This window comes from Lepisma saccharinum, chromosome 14 (assembly GCF_977018435.1).
Source record: "Lepisma saccharinum chromosome 14, izLepSacc3.1, whole genome shotgun sequence".
NCBI classification, from domain to species: Eukaryota; Metazoa; Arthropoda; class Insecta; order Zygentoma; family Lepismatidae; genus Lepisma; species Lepisma saccharinum.
In genome coordinates, this window is record NC_139242.1 from 26,662,216 (window position 1) to 26,675,926 (window position 13,711).

At 37.7% G+C, this 13,711-nt stretch overlaps 1 protein-coding gene across 1 annotated transcript in view; it reads right to left on the reverse strand.

Annotated features, from left to right (window-relative positions):
• LOC145998742 (neuronal acetylcholine receptor subunit alpha-10-like) overlaps positions 1 to 13,711 on the reverse strand; it is a 424,671-nt gene that overhangs the window by 28,277 nt on the left and 382,683 nt on the right. Inside the window, exons 5-7 of the mRNA XM_083135289.1 lie at positions 13,334 to 13,443; positions 5,635 to 5,818; positions 4,554 to 4,728 (exon numbers count right to left, since the gene is read on the reverse strand). Of these exons, the coding sequence (XP_082991415.1) occupies positions 4,554 to 4,728; positions 5,635 to 5,818; positions 13,334 to 13,443 (469 nt within the window). The remainder of the gene's footprint in view (positions 1 to 4,553; positions 4,729 to 5,634; positions 5,819 to 13,333; positions 13,444 to 13,711) is intronic.

The following is a 13,711-nucleotide window of genomic DNA, read 5'->3' on the forward strand; positions in this document are numbered from 1 at the left end:
ATGTAACTCATTTTTATGTAGGTCTACTTGTCAATTTTAAATTGAAGTCCAAACTCGAGTATCCATAATTTTTAATCCCATAGTAGAACCTGAAACACTCGCTTCCTTGGAAGGTGTTCTGTGTGTTGCCTAACTGCACGGCGATTAGTGGATTTTAATAGCAAATTTTCAATGGTAACTTCTACTATCGCCGTAGAGTTAGGCAACACACAAAACGCTTTATAGGGAAGGGAGTATTTCAGGATCTAGGCGTCTCATTTTTACTGCCGGTGACTGTACGCGTGAACTGCACAGCGGGAAGCGGCACTGTAGCGTTCTCAAAAGGGCGGAAAGGAGTGAGTGAGCGAGGTAGGAGGACATCTCTTGAAGTGACAGCATATTGTGGCATAATGCAGAAGAGACAGATGATTTTGTGAGAGGAGCATAATTTTTTTTATCTCCCAACGCACTTCTACTCTCCTGACCTTGAAGAGCAATGTGCAGGTGAGAAGCTCGCACCGCAGGTCCGTTCGCTAGTTCCCACAAGTGCACGCCAGTTGCTCAAACCTGCCCTACGCTATGGGAGAGATTCTTCCTTAACAGTGGGCTAAGTACGTGTTGATGCCTGAAATATTTTTTCAGTAACGTATCTACTGTTTTCTCGTTATTTAAACTGTTAACCTAACTTACACCGTGATGAGTAGGTGTCGGAAGTCAATGAAAAATCGTCTCTTCTTTCCGGGCCTTGAAGACAATGCTAAACCTGATATTTGTCCGTTTCCGCTTCAGTTAGAACCAGAAAACAATGTCTTTATTTTCATTTTTCGGCTTTCATAATCTTTAGTCCATTTTTCAGTATCTTTTGCAGTTTTTGTTGCATTTTGTTTTATCATTTCTTAAGTTTCTTTTTGCACCTTTCCTGCTGTTTCGTGAATCTTAAAATGCATATGCTAGCATAAGTTACATATGCAAATTTCCTAACAAGTTCACCATTCATCGAAAATAAGATTAATGCAAAAGCACAAGATTATTTTTAACTGAAATCTTTGGAATTGATTAAATAATTAATTGAAATTTATTTTACATCTATCAAACCTAAAATACTTTGGATGAAGTCTACTTTGAGGTTCTCTCTGGCTACTATTATTACTTTAATCTGTGGTTTTAAAATAAAATTAGTCACTACATAAAAAGACATTGATGCACTCAAAACACAACTGTATTTTCAGACGCTGACAGACCACTGTTTCATGCAAGGCGCAATATGAAAGGAGACGAATGACTTCTACAGAAAAAAAAACCTTGTGTAGCGTCTGTAAACTTCCTTTTTACTTTTGATTCGGTACTTTAAACCATCAAACAACAGGTTTTATAGAAAATGAATAAACTCTTGTAACTTATGAACAAATTAAGTTTTCATTGTACGAGCGAAAATTATTCTTGGGTCATTTTTAACAAAAATTAGTTCACTTTTTAAGAATTTCAAAGTCAATCTATAGGCCATTTTTTTAGATTCTTTAGGTCAACTTCTGAGCAACGTGATGAGCGTTGGATTCGTAACCTTGGAAATTAAAACATAATATTGATGAGAGGTTATTTGAGCTCCGAGTTCGATACCCGGTGGAGGCACATAGTGGTTCGGATCCCACTTCAAACTGTAGGTCCAGTTTCAATTAACCTTACTGTGTATAAAGTGGACTTTGGAAGAAAAAAATCAAATCTTTGAGCTCCGAAACCGCTCATGTTGGAACATTAACAGAATAATCAAGCCTGGAGCGAGAAAATCCGGAGAATCAAACCTGGGTCTCTGGCGACGAGGTCGGACATGACAGAGACATTTTATTCCAAGAGGAAAACCCCAAACATCCTCTTTTGTTATTTGGCACCAGAAATTCGATTATAAACAAGAATTTAATATCATTTCCAAAACCGTGGAATGTAATTTTGTCTGGGTCTTAAGCTGGGGAAGCTTGGCAGGAAGATATGACGATGCTGGAAGCACTGGAGACGTGAGCTTGGAGAAGAATCCAGGCAATATGTTGGAAGGTCAAAAATAAACAAATATAACGTAACAGAGAGGGTTGATGAAAGATGGAACATCATCAAATTGCACAGACAAGATACATGGACTACTGGATTGCAATTGATCGAAAATTCGGCGAAAGAGACGGCGTGGGCCTCCGTAGCGAAATGGTTGGCATTACGCGCTTCGAAGCTAAAGTTTGAGTTTCTAAAATTCACTTTATGCACAGAATGGCTAATCGGAACTGGACCTACAGTTGAAAGTGGGATCCAACCACTATGTGCCTCCACCGGGTATCGAACTCGGGATCCCTTGATTACAGGGTGACAACGTTACCCCTATTCCATCGGAGAGGCCCCGCTACGAAAGCTAGAGGTCCCAGGTTTTAACCCTGGGCGAGGCATGGATGTGTCATTGGGTTCATTATTCATCTTCATCTTCGCGATTAAACTAAAATGTATAAAAGCAGGAGAAATAAGAGGATAGCATGGTAGCTATACCCAGTGGAGTAAATGAGAATTGAATCGGTCATACGAACAACGTTGTAACCAACAGTTTTGCCAACAGAGACAACCAATTTGAGAAATACGGATTTGGCTTCTAGAATATAGTACTGACACGTTTTATGAACAGACAGAAGTGTTTTGCAACTTCCTCTTTAAGGAAAACGTGTAAGATCAAACAACTCGGCTGACTGTTTTGCTGTTTCTGTGGCATTTGGTTTTTGCTGTATACAACGTTGTTCGTGTGATCGATTGTTACATGTCATATCATGACATTACCAATATATTGTTTTATTATACATGGTGAACTGGCAGCTATGGCCAAATGTAATAGTCTGTGCGTAGCAACTCATAACGAAACAATATATTGGCAATGTCATGACCGATTCAATTATACCGCCCTCCCTTTCACATTTTCTTTACAAAAAAATAAATAAAAAAAAAATAAAAAAAATCATATGCACGGGTAAAATATAGCTCTTCATACTAAAATATAAGTTTCGAATCCCTCTTAGAAAGTTCTGGGTACGCCACTGCATTCCTGAACTAACTGGAAGTTACACGATTGACGCTGGACATCCATGATTCTTTTGAACCGCGATTAAAAGCCGGCAGCAAATGTTTCAATTGGGTGCAATATTTTATTTGCACTTTACGCCCAGGAGAAATATTAGCTTAGTGCTTTGCGACCGAAACATTCACGTTTGTTAACCTCTCTGCACGATAAAGCACGACTACAAAGACAACGGCAGGAACAAACTGCCGCATTTTTTTCAGAGGCGGTGCAATATAAAACAGCGAAGCCAGCTTCATAGGAAGCCTCAAATCAAATTAAATTCCTGCACTACGCGCCATGAAGCAATGAAAAGTAAGGGATTTATTGCGTTGATCACTCGTCCCGCCAGTGTAAATACTAAGCTACCAGCTTCCTGTGGCTTTACACGTCAAAGGAATGTGTGAACAAACTTGCAAATTTGTAATGTACATAAAACTCTCGATGTGAACGCCAAGCTAACAAAAACAACGTAAATTAGCTTCAATGCTGTCGATTATAAAATTTACAGGAGCTTAACACGCGCAATTATGTGAAAATAAACAATGAGACATTAGAAATTTATCTGTGACTAAACTGATGAACATTAATCATAATCCAAGAATGATTATGCACATCCTGTTTTTTTTAAATATAATTTAACCAGATATAAAATTATTTTTTTCTATATTTGTTGAACTCTGTATAATACCAGAAAATGCTAAAAGGGAGGGGGATTTCAAAATTTTATCGTTTCACATTTTTTATATGTTCAAGTACAGGGTGTCAAATTGTGTGACTTGTTGGACTCTAATTATTTTTTTTTAAATCTGCCTAATAGTAACATAATTTCTCTTAGTTATGTTATTTTCATTATTATACCGTCTTATTAACATTTTAGGTTAATTGTGACAGTTGGTATGAATGACAAATGGGCCACTGTAGAAGACCACTGACTTAGAAGAACTTAAAAGAACGAGGTTGAGACTTAATAATCAGGAGCGTATATTCTAGGCTAGCTAGGCTACCTGCGAAGCCTGAAGTCTAGAAAATAAAATACAGCAGGAAAATCGATCAGAAATTGTAAATAAAAATATTCATATCAGTGAAATGATGATGGTGATTCTGGAGTTGGCAACCTGATTTCTTATGAGTTGGCAACCTTATTTCTTATGAGTTGGCAACCTGATTTCGTATGAGTTGGCAACCTGATTTCCTATGAGTTGGCAACCTGATTTTCTATGAGTTGGCAACCTGATTTTCTATGAGTTGGCAACCTGATTTCTTATGAGTTAGCAACCTGATGTTTTACGAGTTGGTAAACTTATTTCTATCCATAGCCTAGGACCACGTGACAGTGAGATAGCCCAGATCTTGGAATCAGTATACGCCACTGTTAAAAATACAATCTAATATCAGAGTAGACAATGCTGCTATTACATAAATGCCTCTGATATTCACAAACGTGGAAGCTTTGAAAGTCACACGAATGAAACACTACATTGATGGGTCTTACCGTAGAACAAAGGCCGACGACGAAGTACTATGATGTAGGTAATATCTGGGTAGGGTTCTTCACAGCACGAGTAGAAGACAACATTACGTTTCACATGCATACTGATCAGGTCCCACTCGCCATTCTGTACGTAGTTGGATAAGTCTCCCTCCTCTGTCTGGATAATCAAGTTCACCTGGAAAGGAGGAGGAAAACGATCAGTACCATCTCCACATGTATGTAGAGAAATAATGAGCGAGATTCAACTTTCAGCAATTCAATGATAGTAAAACTTTAATAGTTATAGACTATTAATAATGTAGTAGTAACTAGTGCTTGATGTTAAAAATGGTTACTAATTGTTGTTACTATTATCATCATCATTACACAGTTAAATCAATAATCTCATTGTACCAACGTGAACCAATTAACAACACCATATTCTTCATAACGGTTATTGTAGAAGCGCATTCGTATGTCTATTTTCAACTTTTGCAAAAACAATTCTAAATATGTTTGAATCTTCACTTTTTGAAACTACATACAATTAATTATTGCCAATTACAGCACATTTTTCAACACAACAAATTTTGAAACATGTGAAGAAAATAACATTATTGTAATTGAATAGTACATGACCGTCCATTATAAATAAACCAGAAACAAATTTTTCAGTGAAATGATTAATTGCTGATTTGATTATGCAAACAATGCAAAATGTTACTAAACCAATGGGAAAGGTTTGGACCCGTTAAGCCCACCCCCTTACATACAACCATGATGAGTTCCATTCCAAGATGAGTACAGATTCAATGGTCTGTCTGCTGCCTATAATCGTTCTAAATATATGAATATTGGTTTATTAGTTTCTTTTGACAATATTGAGCACAGCTACAATACAACATTATAGCTTATAGAAATTCGTTAAGAATATAAAGAATATAAATTAAATGAGGACAATTACCATATTACTATATACTTTGGTAGTTTTCCCTTAATGTCTCTAATGTAAATTTAGTCTACGAGGGGTGTTCAATAAATAAGGTAACAAGAAAACGTACGTTCCAGCAAATCTATTGCTAGACTAGAACGCGAGACTCACCTGGTAACCATCGTAGGTCCAACTGGCGAACTTGATCGTGCAGCTCTGCTCATCGAAAGGAAAGTACTCGACGTTGATGTGGCAGGAGGAACGGAAGATGGCGCTGCTCAGCCACGTGAGGTTGCCCAAATTGTTGACGATCACGTTGGTACTTACAATGGCGGAATTATACTGGCTATCAGCGCTGGAAGTACGAGATATTACATTACATTAAAAGAAAATGTTAAATTTGTACTGAATACGTTGTTTTTTCATCCGTTATGGCATTGGTGGAATTTTAGATAAAAATTTCCACCGTGCCCTACGCTGTTGATTTCTAGGTGAAACGGTGAATCATAAAGAAACACCCTTTTTCACTATAAGAGTAATTATATGCTGGAATTTTATTCGTCATTTTTGAATAGTAGTCACAGTAATTGCAGGTAGCAAAATTTTTCATATATTGGTAACTTTATCCGGCAATCCTTTCAAATATTGTATCTACACCAACAAATTATAAGTACATGCTGTGTTAATGTAATTTGCTTTGATTGGTGGCATAATGATTTGCTATTTAAAAATAATTACATTACTTAAAAATGCAACAACAGTTATTGTCCTAGAAAATATATTTGTCAGCCTTTTGTATTACTTCTCATGGCGCGCCTCCTTCATGACGTAGTAATAATTCTGCCGCCTAGTAATCAAGAGGTGCCGGGTTCGAGGCACATAGTGGTTAGAATCCCACTCTAAACTGCAGGTCCAGTCCCGATTAGCTTATCTGCGCATAAAGTGGACTAAAACAAACTTCGACTTCTGTAAAGAAACCATATCAACGTCGTAGCCTAAATATAGACATTTTTTAAAATTAAATTTCAGACATTAATCGGATAAGTTAAATATCTCAGTTCCCCTACATTATATTTGAACCAATTTTTGCCACTTGCAGAGAAGCCAGCTCGAAATATCAAAATGGTGTTAAATTCTCGTTTCGATGCCTCCAAGCATCTGGCGCCAACGTATGAAAAAAAAGTGAATTTCGAACATGTGTCGCTTCGTGCACACTTGTTCCCGGCGTTCGTTTCTACAGGATTTAAATTCGCTGTTTCAATGCAGCATAGAACAGTTATCTACAAGAAAGAATACGATTCTACGAATGGTGGTGAAATATATAGGCAACGCAGTTTCAATTTTCCTCTCGTGTCAGATGAATGGAGATGTCTGCCGAGTGCTCAATGTTCGGATTAAGTTTATAAATACAGGGTGTTCCGGGAGGAAGCGGCAATACTTTGGGAACTGGTAGTATGGGTGATTCTAAGCAAAAAAGTTCATATGAACATGGGTCCGATTTTGAACGATAACGGAGATATGAACAGAAATAAAAATGATGTAGGAAAACGTAAACAAAAACAGTAACAAGTAAAACATGGCAATGTAATGGTAATTGTGCAAGTAAATACGAGAAGGGACATGCTGATACTAATCTTTATTGCATGAATTTGTGGTGTAGCAGAAATTAGTACACGATAATTAAGTAATGAAGCAAGCAATAAATGTAGAACTGCTCATTCCAGTCGCTTGATCATTCAACATCTGAATTCCACCTACACTAATCGATTGATTGGTTGTTGTCGTCGTCGTGGTAGTGGTCTGGTTCCGTAGCCACCTCGTTCTACCAACCTAACCCCTCTTGATTTCTGTTTATGGGGGTGGATGAAGCAGAAAGTTTACCGGGAAAGGGTGAATACAAGGGATGAACTGCACATTCGCATTATGAATGCTACTGCGTAAATCCGGGAACATCATCGGGAACTTTGTAGTGCAACACAAGATGTCCTCCGACGCACTCAGAAGCACATGATGTTGGTGGTGGTATTTTTGAGAATCTGCTCTGACCTGCTATCATTTCTGTGGCCTTTTCCCTCCTTACATTCCTTCATGTGAGTACTGACCAGCAGGTGTTAACATTTCATTTTTCTACATTTATTGCTTGCTTCATTACTTAATTATTGTGTACTAATTACTGCTACACCACAAATTCATGCAATAAAGATTAGTATCAGCATGTCCCTTCTCGTATTTACTTCCATAATTACCATTACATTGCCATGTTTTACTTGTTACTGTTTATGTTTACGTTTTCCTACATCATTTATTTCTGTTCATATCTCCGTTATCGTTCAAAATCGGACCCATGTTCATATGAACTTATTTGCTTAGAATCACCCATACTACCAGTTCCCAAAGTATTGCCGCTTCCTCCCGGAACACCATACGCGTTAGTATAACATACCGCGAAGGCAATATCGAATACTACATCGTCTAGTCCATCACTTCATTATTCATCATAATGACTGCGATTAACATGAAGGGATAGTAAAACGGCACAAAATAACCATAATGCAACACAAATTCAATACATATATGGTGTAATGATACGTAAGTAAGTGATAAATTGTTGAAACTATTGTAACTTGGTATTTGTATTTTTGTAATTTGCGTCGCTTTTCTGTTACTTTTTGGCGGTTGCGACTATATTTGTGGCTAAGATAACATGTATTTTAATACTAATAGTCGTCAAGTCAAACAAATATTCACAATGAACCTTCAAATTTCATGATTAACAGGCTCTCAAAATGCTTTGTGTAATTCAAAACTCGCATCTCCTTATCGTAGCAATATCTAAATAAAAAGCAATAAAATAATTACTTGTTATACTTAATCAACACATATCTTTTTTTTTTTTTGAGATCCACGAACTGACTTATTGTAGAGGTGTTACACTACTTTTCGGTTTAATATTTTCTTACTAGTCATAGACACAAGTATTCCAACTGTCCATTTTCTTCCCACAGTTTCTAACAACATGTTATCTATTACCCATTAGCTGATAATGCATTGTTTTGATTTGAATTGAACGCAAATTTAATCAATTATAGGTATGCAGAATCCCAGGTATACTAGAAGGGGTTTATTCTTTTATTTGAACATAAGGATATAATATTTGTCGATGTTAAGAAGTGTACAACATGAACTTATACTTAAATGGTTTAAACAACTCACAATCTTTACGTAGTGAATATCTGAAAAATAATAATGATTGAAAAGATTTTGTATGCGTTGTATGAAAAGTTTATTTATAGGAGAGAATATGTTTCGACACAACTCAAGAACTCAACAAAGGTTTCAGAAATGGAGTTCAGTGTGTTTGGCTTTGGACTAACTCTGGAGAACCACAGCAAATGGAGAACTTGTATTGGTGTTGCTGCAGGCCTAAACCCGGCACCTTTTAAGATATTCTTTCTTGGAAGCACTGAACAGAAGAACTTGCTCACAAAGCATGTTGGCTGCTCTTTCAGGATCATTTCACCAAACTAATGGCTGACATTGAACATGTGTGAATACCTCTTCACTTCTTCATTAACACTATCGAAAAAAAAAAACATCATCGGACCTAGAAAAGGAATTTTCTTTTCACTTTCAAAATCTTCCATGATTATCTCTTTGAGTAAGTTTCTCGCCATTTTTCCTTGACTTCTTTCATGTTCAGATGCCCGCTAGCCATCAGATTCGACGAATCTCAGATCTGACACCAAATAGAAGCTTTAAATTGGGCGACCCAATGATACAGGTGGTCTTATCTTTCTGCAGTATTTCTAGAGAGTTGGTGCGGAGTATGCTCAAGATATGACCAAGGTTCTTGTTAATTAGACAATCATGTCATACTACTATTTACTTTTCAAGAAGGTAAATTGTCCCTTTTATTCGTACCTTCTGTGGATCTGACACAACACCAGGAGATTTGGAAATTAACATTTATTGTTTAAATTTATTAACGTGTAGTAAAATAACATGCTCCAATATGATTTTTTTTAACGCGTGAATGTTAGAGGAAACATTACCGTGTAACGTACAACACGATAAAATATTTCCTTGGGTAAGAAACTATGAATTACTTCATTACATATGATATAGCAAGTAATTTGATATCAGAAAAGGAGCTTCTGTATACGTGACTGTGTGTTCAAGTGGACATTGTTGATTGATATACTTCCGCACAGCTTTCCTCACCGGAAAGACCACAATAAGCCTAGTGGTTCGGATCCCACTATAATCACATATGTTTAGTATTGGTATATCTGAGAATCTTGGACATGATCCAAGTTATTTGAATCATGAACTCGAAACGATGTGAAAACTATTTCATCCTAAGGTGAAACTCATCGTTTAGTCACGACAGATATTTTTCTCGACTTCTCCCGGTTTTGCAGGATTTCATTTCCATCTGCCCAGAACTCTTCGTGATGTATTCAAGACACGTTCACCTTCATTTTCGTTCCATCTTCCCTCAAAGATACTCTTGCCTTTTGAGTAAATGTTCAGTAAAAACACACGTCTTCGCTGATTTTTCTTTTCAGTTCCTCTCAGACACTTCGTTTGTAACATGAACACTGTATTTCCTCTCCTTGTGTCCAAAGCCTCAAAGCACCTCTTCAATGGGTCACATTTCTCATTCATACAGATCCACGCTAAAGCAATATTAGGATTTTTCTTGTGTTGTTGTGTTGTTTCTGGACGTTAGACGATTTCATGTTATTGAATGCCATCTTTGTCGAAAAAAACTAGGCTACGTGATTGCATTCACGGCAGGCGAGCTACTCAATCTGTTCAACGGCCATCCGCCATTTCTTTTTATGTTGTTACTGCGTCAAAGCAATCTATGCTCGAAAGACCGACGCAAAATTGCCAAAACTGTAACGCGCTAGTCCGAAATATCTTGACGATTTTCTCGTCCATGATAGAAAGCAAACATACCGTTTTCTGTTTGTAAGGGCGGGCTTTTATTCTAATGGAATCAAATCATTACTTGCAGTTTTAGTGTTTTACGTTGATTTTCTGCCTTTTAGACTAATTAAAACGTTGAGGATGAATGGTATGATTACATGAAATCGATGACAAAACTCACGACGACACACCCATGCCCAAGTTCGAACCCGTAACCTTCCATGGCAAGCTGATGAATTATGCTGACCTCCGTGGCGGAGTGGTTATCACAGCACGCTACGAAGTCAAGAGTACATGGTTCCAACCTAGGCATGGGAGTTCTTTGTGCGTGTGGCTTAATTAATTTCATCATAACATGACTCATCTTCACGATTAGCCAAAAGTGGCAGAAAAGTTAAGTAAAATCAACAAATCAATCCATGAATCAGTGATGAATTAATGAATGGGAAGGAGTTGAAAGTTTTACACACAGTCTAAAGTTTCAATTTCTCTGGGCCTACATACATTTTTCTGGCACGAAAAATAATGAGCTACATGTAATTCCACATTTTGACCCTTCTGAGAAACAGTACAATACAGTATACTACTAATGCTTCAATTTTTAAAATTGTGAATTCAGTGTAATGTACATTTGCAGCATATTTGTTCTCTTCTGAAATTACCATACAATAAAGTGGAATATTTACTCAAAGAATGGCATTATAACAATGGTGCCGTGTTGTTAGCGAACGTGCTCATATCGAACACGTGCTCTTAGCGAACACAGTTACGGAAGGATTTGCAGGTGCGTGCTGTTAGCGAACACGCAAACTTGTCCTGTCTTATTTGTCCTTGAAACTGGTCAGCATGCAAGTGTTGCCAGTTATAAGCCAAGTTGCGTGGAAAAACACCTCTTAGGCTGGTGCCTCTTGACCTGACCTGACTCACCCCTGATCATTCTTCAATCGACTGTGAAACCAGCAAGATGAGTGAAATATAATTCATTAAAACGAAGTACGGGAATTTGTGTTTGGTTTACGATGGTTACCAGTATCGAAAAGGCGAAAGGTTTGGTGACATGGCTATGTACGAAAGAGAAGAAAATGAAGTTTAAGGGGTCACTGAAGACAAAAGACGGAGTTCTACTTGAGGAAAGTTTAAAAGTACATTCGCACGAACCAAATATTCCTGAAATGGAAGGTAGTGATTGCTACCACTACAGTTTTAAGCAGTCCGATTGGCTGACGTGACATCATTAGTGACGCTAGGTTAGGTTAGGTGAGGTTAGGCTGGATTGGGCAAGATAGAAGAAGAAGAAGAAAGAGTGTTATGGTACTAATTCAACCGAAATAGAAGTGAAGAAAAGAGCTGAACATTGTAGGGAACGGGCGAGAGAGGATCTTTCTGTTCCTGTTAATACGATCTTCCAGGAATAATTTAAGGTACGTTTACTTCAGTGGACACGGCACCAATATTTATTATTGGGCTTGCGTACGTGTTTTAGGCAAACACTATTTTATATTCTTCTTTGTAGCTGATCAGTGGTGATTCATTCATTTATTGTATAATATATAAAATATAGCTAATGTATCTTACAAGAGCTCGAGAATCGTCGCTACGGCTTCGTAACGGAAATCCCAAGCTGATAATAAGGAAGATGAAATATATCAATATTTTAACAAAAACTTTCATGTAGTTAACCTAAATTGTTGAGGATCCTTCATTTAGCTAATTTCAAACACAAAATGATTATAAGGTATTACTGGCAACACTTGCATGTTGACCACTTTAAAGGACAAACAAGACAGGGTAAGTTTGTGTGTTCGCTAACAGCACGCAGCTGCAAATCCTTTCCTTCCGATGTTCGCAAAGAGCACTTGTTCGCTACGAGCACGGAATCATAACAATTGAATCTCGTAGGAGAAAGGTACTACGTGTAAAATTACTGCTTTTACGTCTGTTTAGGCATTGGATAGTTTTATGAGGATATTACGGAGTGGGAGCGGATAAAGTCTTCTAAGACGAATGATGTTGACAACGGATTTTGTGTGGAAGAATAGAACAACAAAACAACGACAATAAACCACGTCCTTATTATTTAAATTCTATTGGCTTTTGCGTAATTACGGAAATATTAAACTAACATTGAATTCGGCACGATACCGACTTAATTGATGTGTCTTGTTAATTTCCGGCTTTCGAAATGCTTTCATTTACAATTTCGGAATTAAGGCCTCTAGCCCTTTACTATCTCTATACTATAGACCGATTCAAATCCTCATATCCTACTGAAGGAGAACGGCAAACAAGCGTTCAAATAATGATAAATTTGATTCGCAATGTTTCGATTAATATGTTTCATCGCAATTTCCTCTTCCATTGTTGTCTAGCAACAAAAGAGATTCGTTTATCGAAGGGAAATTCCGTGGAAGAGCGATCGGGTTGAATAATGAAAGAGTAACTCTTGCGGCGTCTCATCTGATTTCCCTGGAGTGTCATCTCCTCCCTGAAACGGCAAACCATTTCATTTTACGGCTGTAAAAAGGAAAACGAAATAAAAAAAATATACAAAACGCATACTCACCTTTCCTCGAGAGTAAAGTATCAGATGTAGTAAATGATAGACAGGGAAGGGAAAGGAGAATGAGAATTGAATACCACGCTGTATCGATATCGCTGCACAGAAATTTCGTAAGGAAGGATGTGCCCATGAGGGTGCGCACACGGTGCCGGCGTGCACCGACTCGACAAGAATTATCGATGGGACATTTAATCGGGTCGGCTCCGTGTGCGCAACCTTACAGAAGAGTTTTGAACTTTCGGATGAGATTCGGTTATTGTCGTGACTAATCGGGATTCTTCTGCTGTTAGTTTTTTACGTCTGGAAACTAGGTTATAAGAACTAAGGGCCGGATAATTATGTACTAAGAAACTGCTAAATCACACAGATACCTACTTGTTGTACAAAATGATGTCTGGCTTCCACACCTTCTCAGCTGGAATCCTGATCACAGTCAGTCCTCCGAACTCACTCGTGTTCCATTGGAGGTTGTAGTCGATCCACATCTGTTGAGAGAATTTACAATAATTAACACAGACAAGAAAGTAGGTCCGTTAATTATAAAGTTGAAAGCTCAACATTATTTTGGGGACCTATACCTATGCGTATCTATTATTTATGGTATACGAGGATGTATCAAAAAGTTTCGAGACTAGTTCTGTAACACGCCAACAGATGGCAGCGCAAGGCTGCACGCACAGGCACAGGGAGCACCAACCTTCATAAGGCAGTGTGCCAAGAGACATCGTCCTGTGTACATCGTGAGCTGTGCAA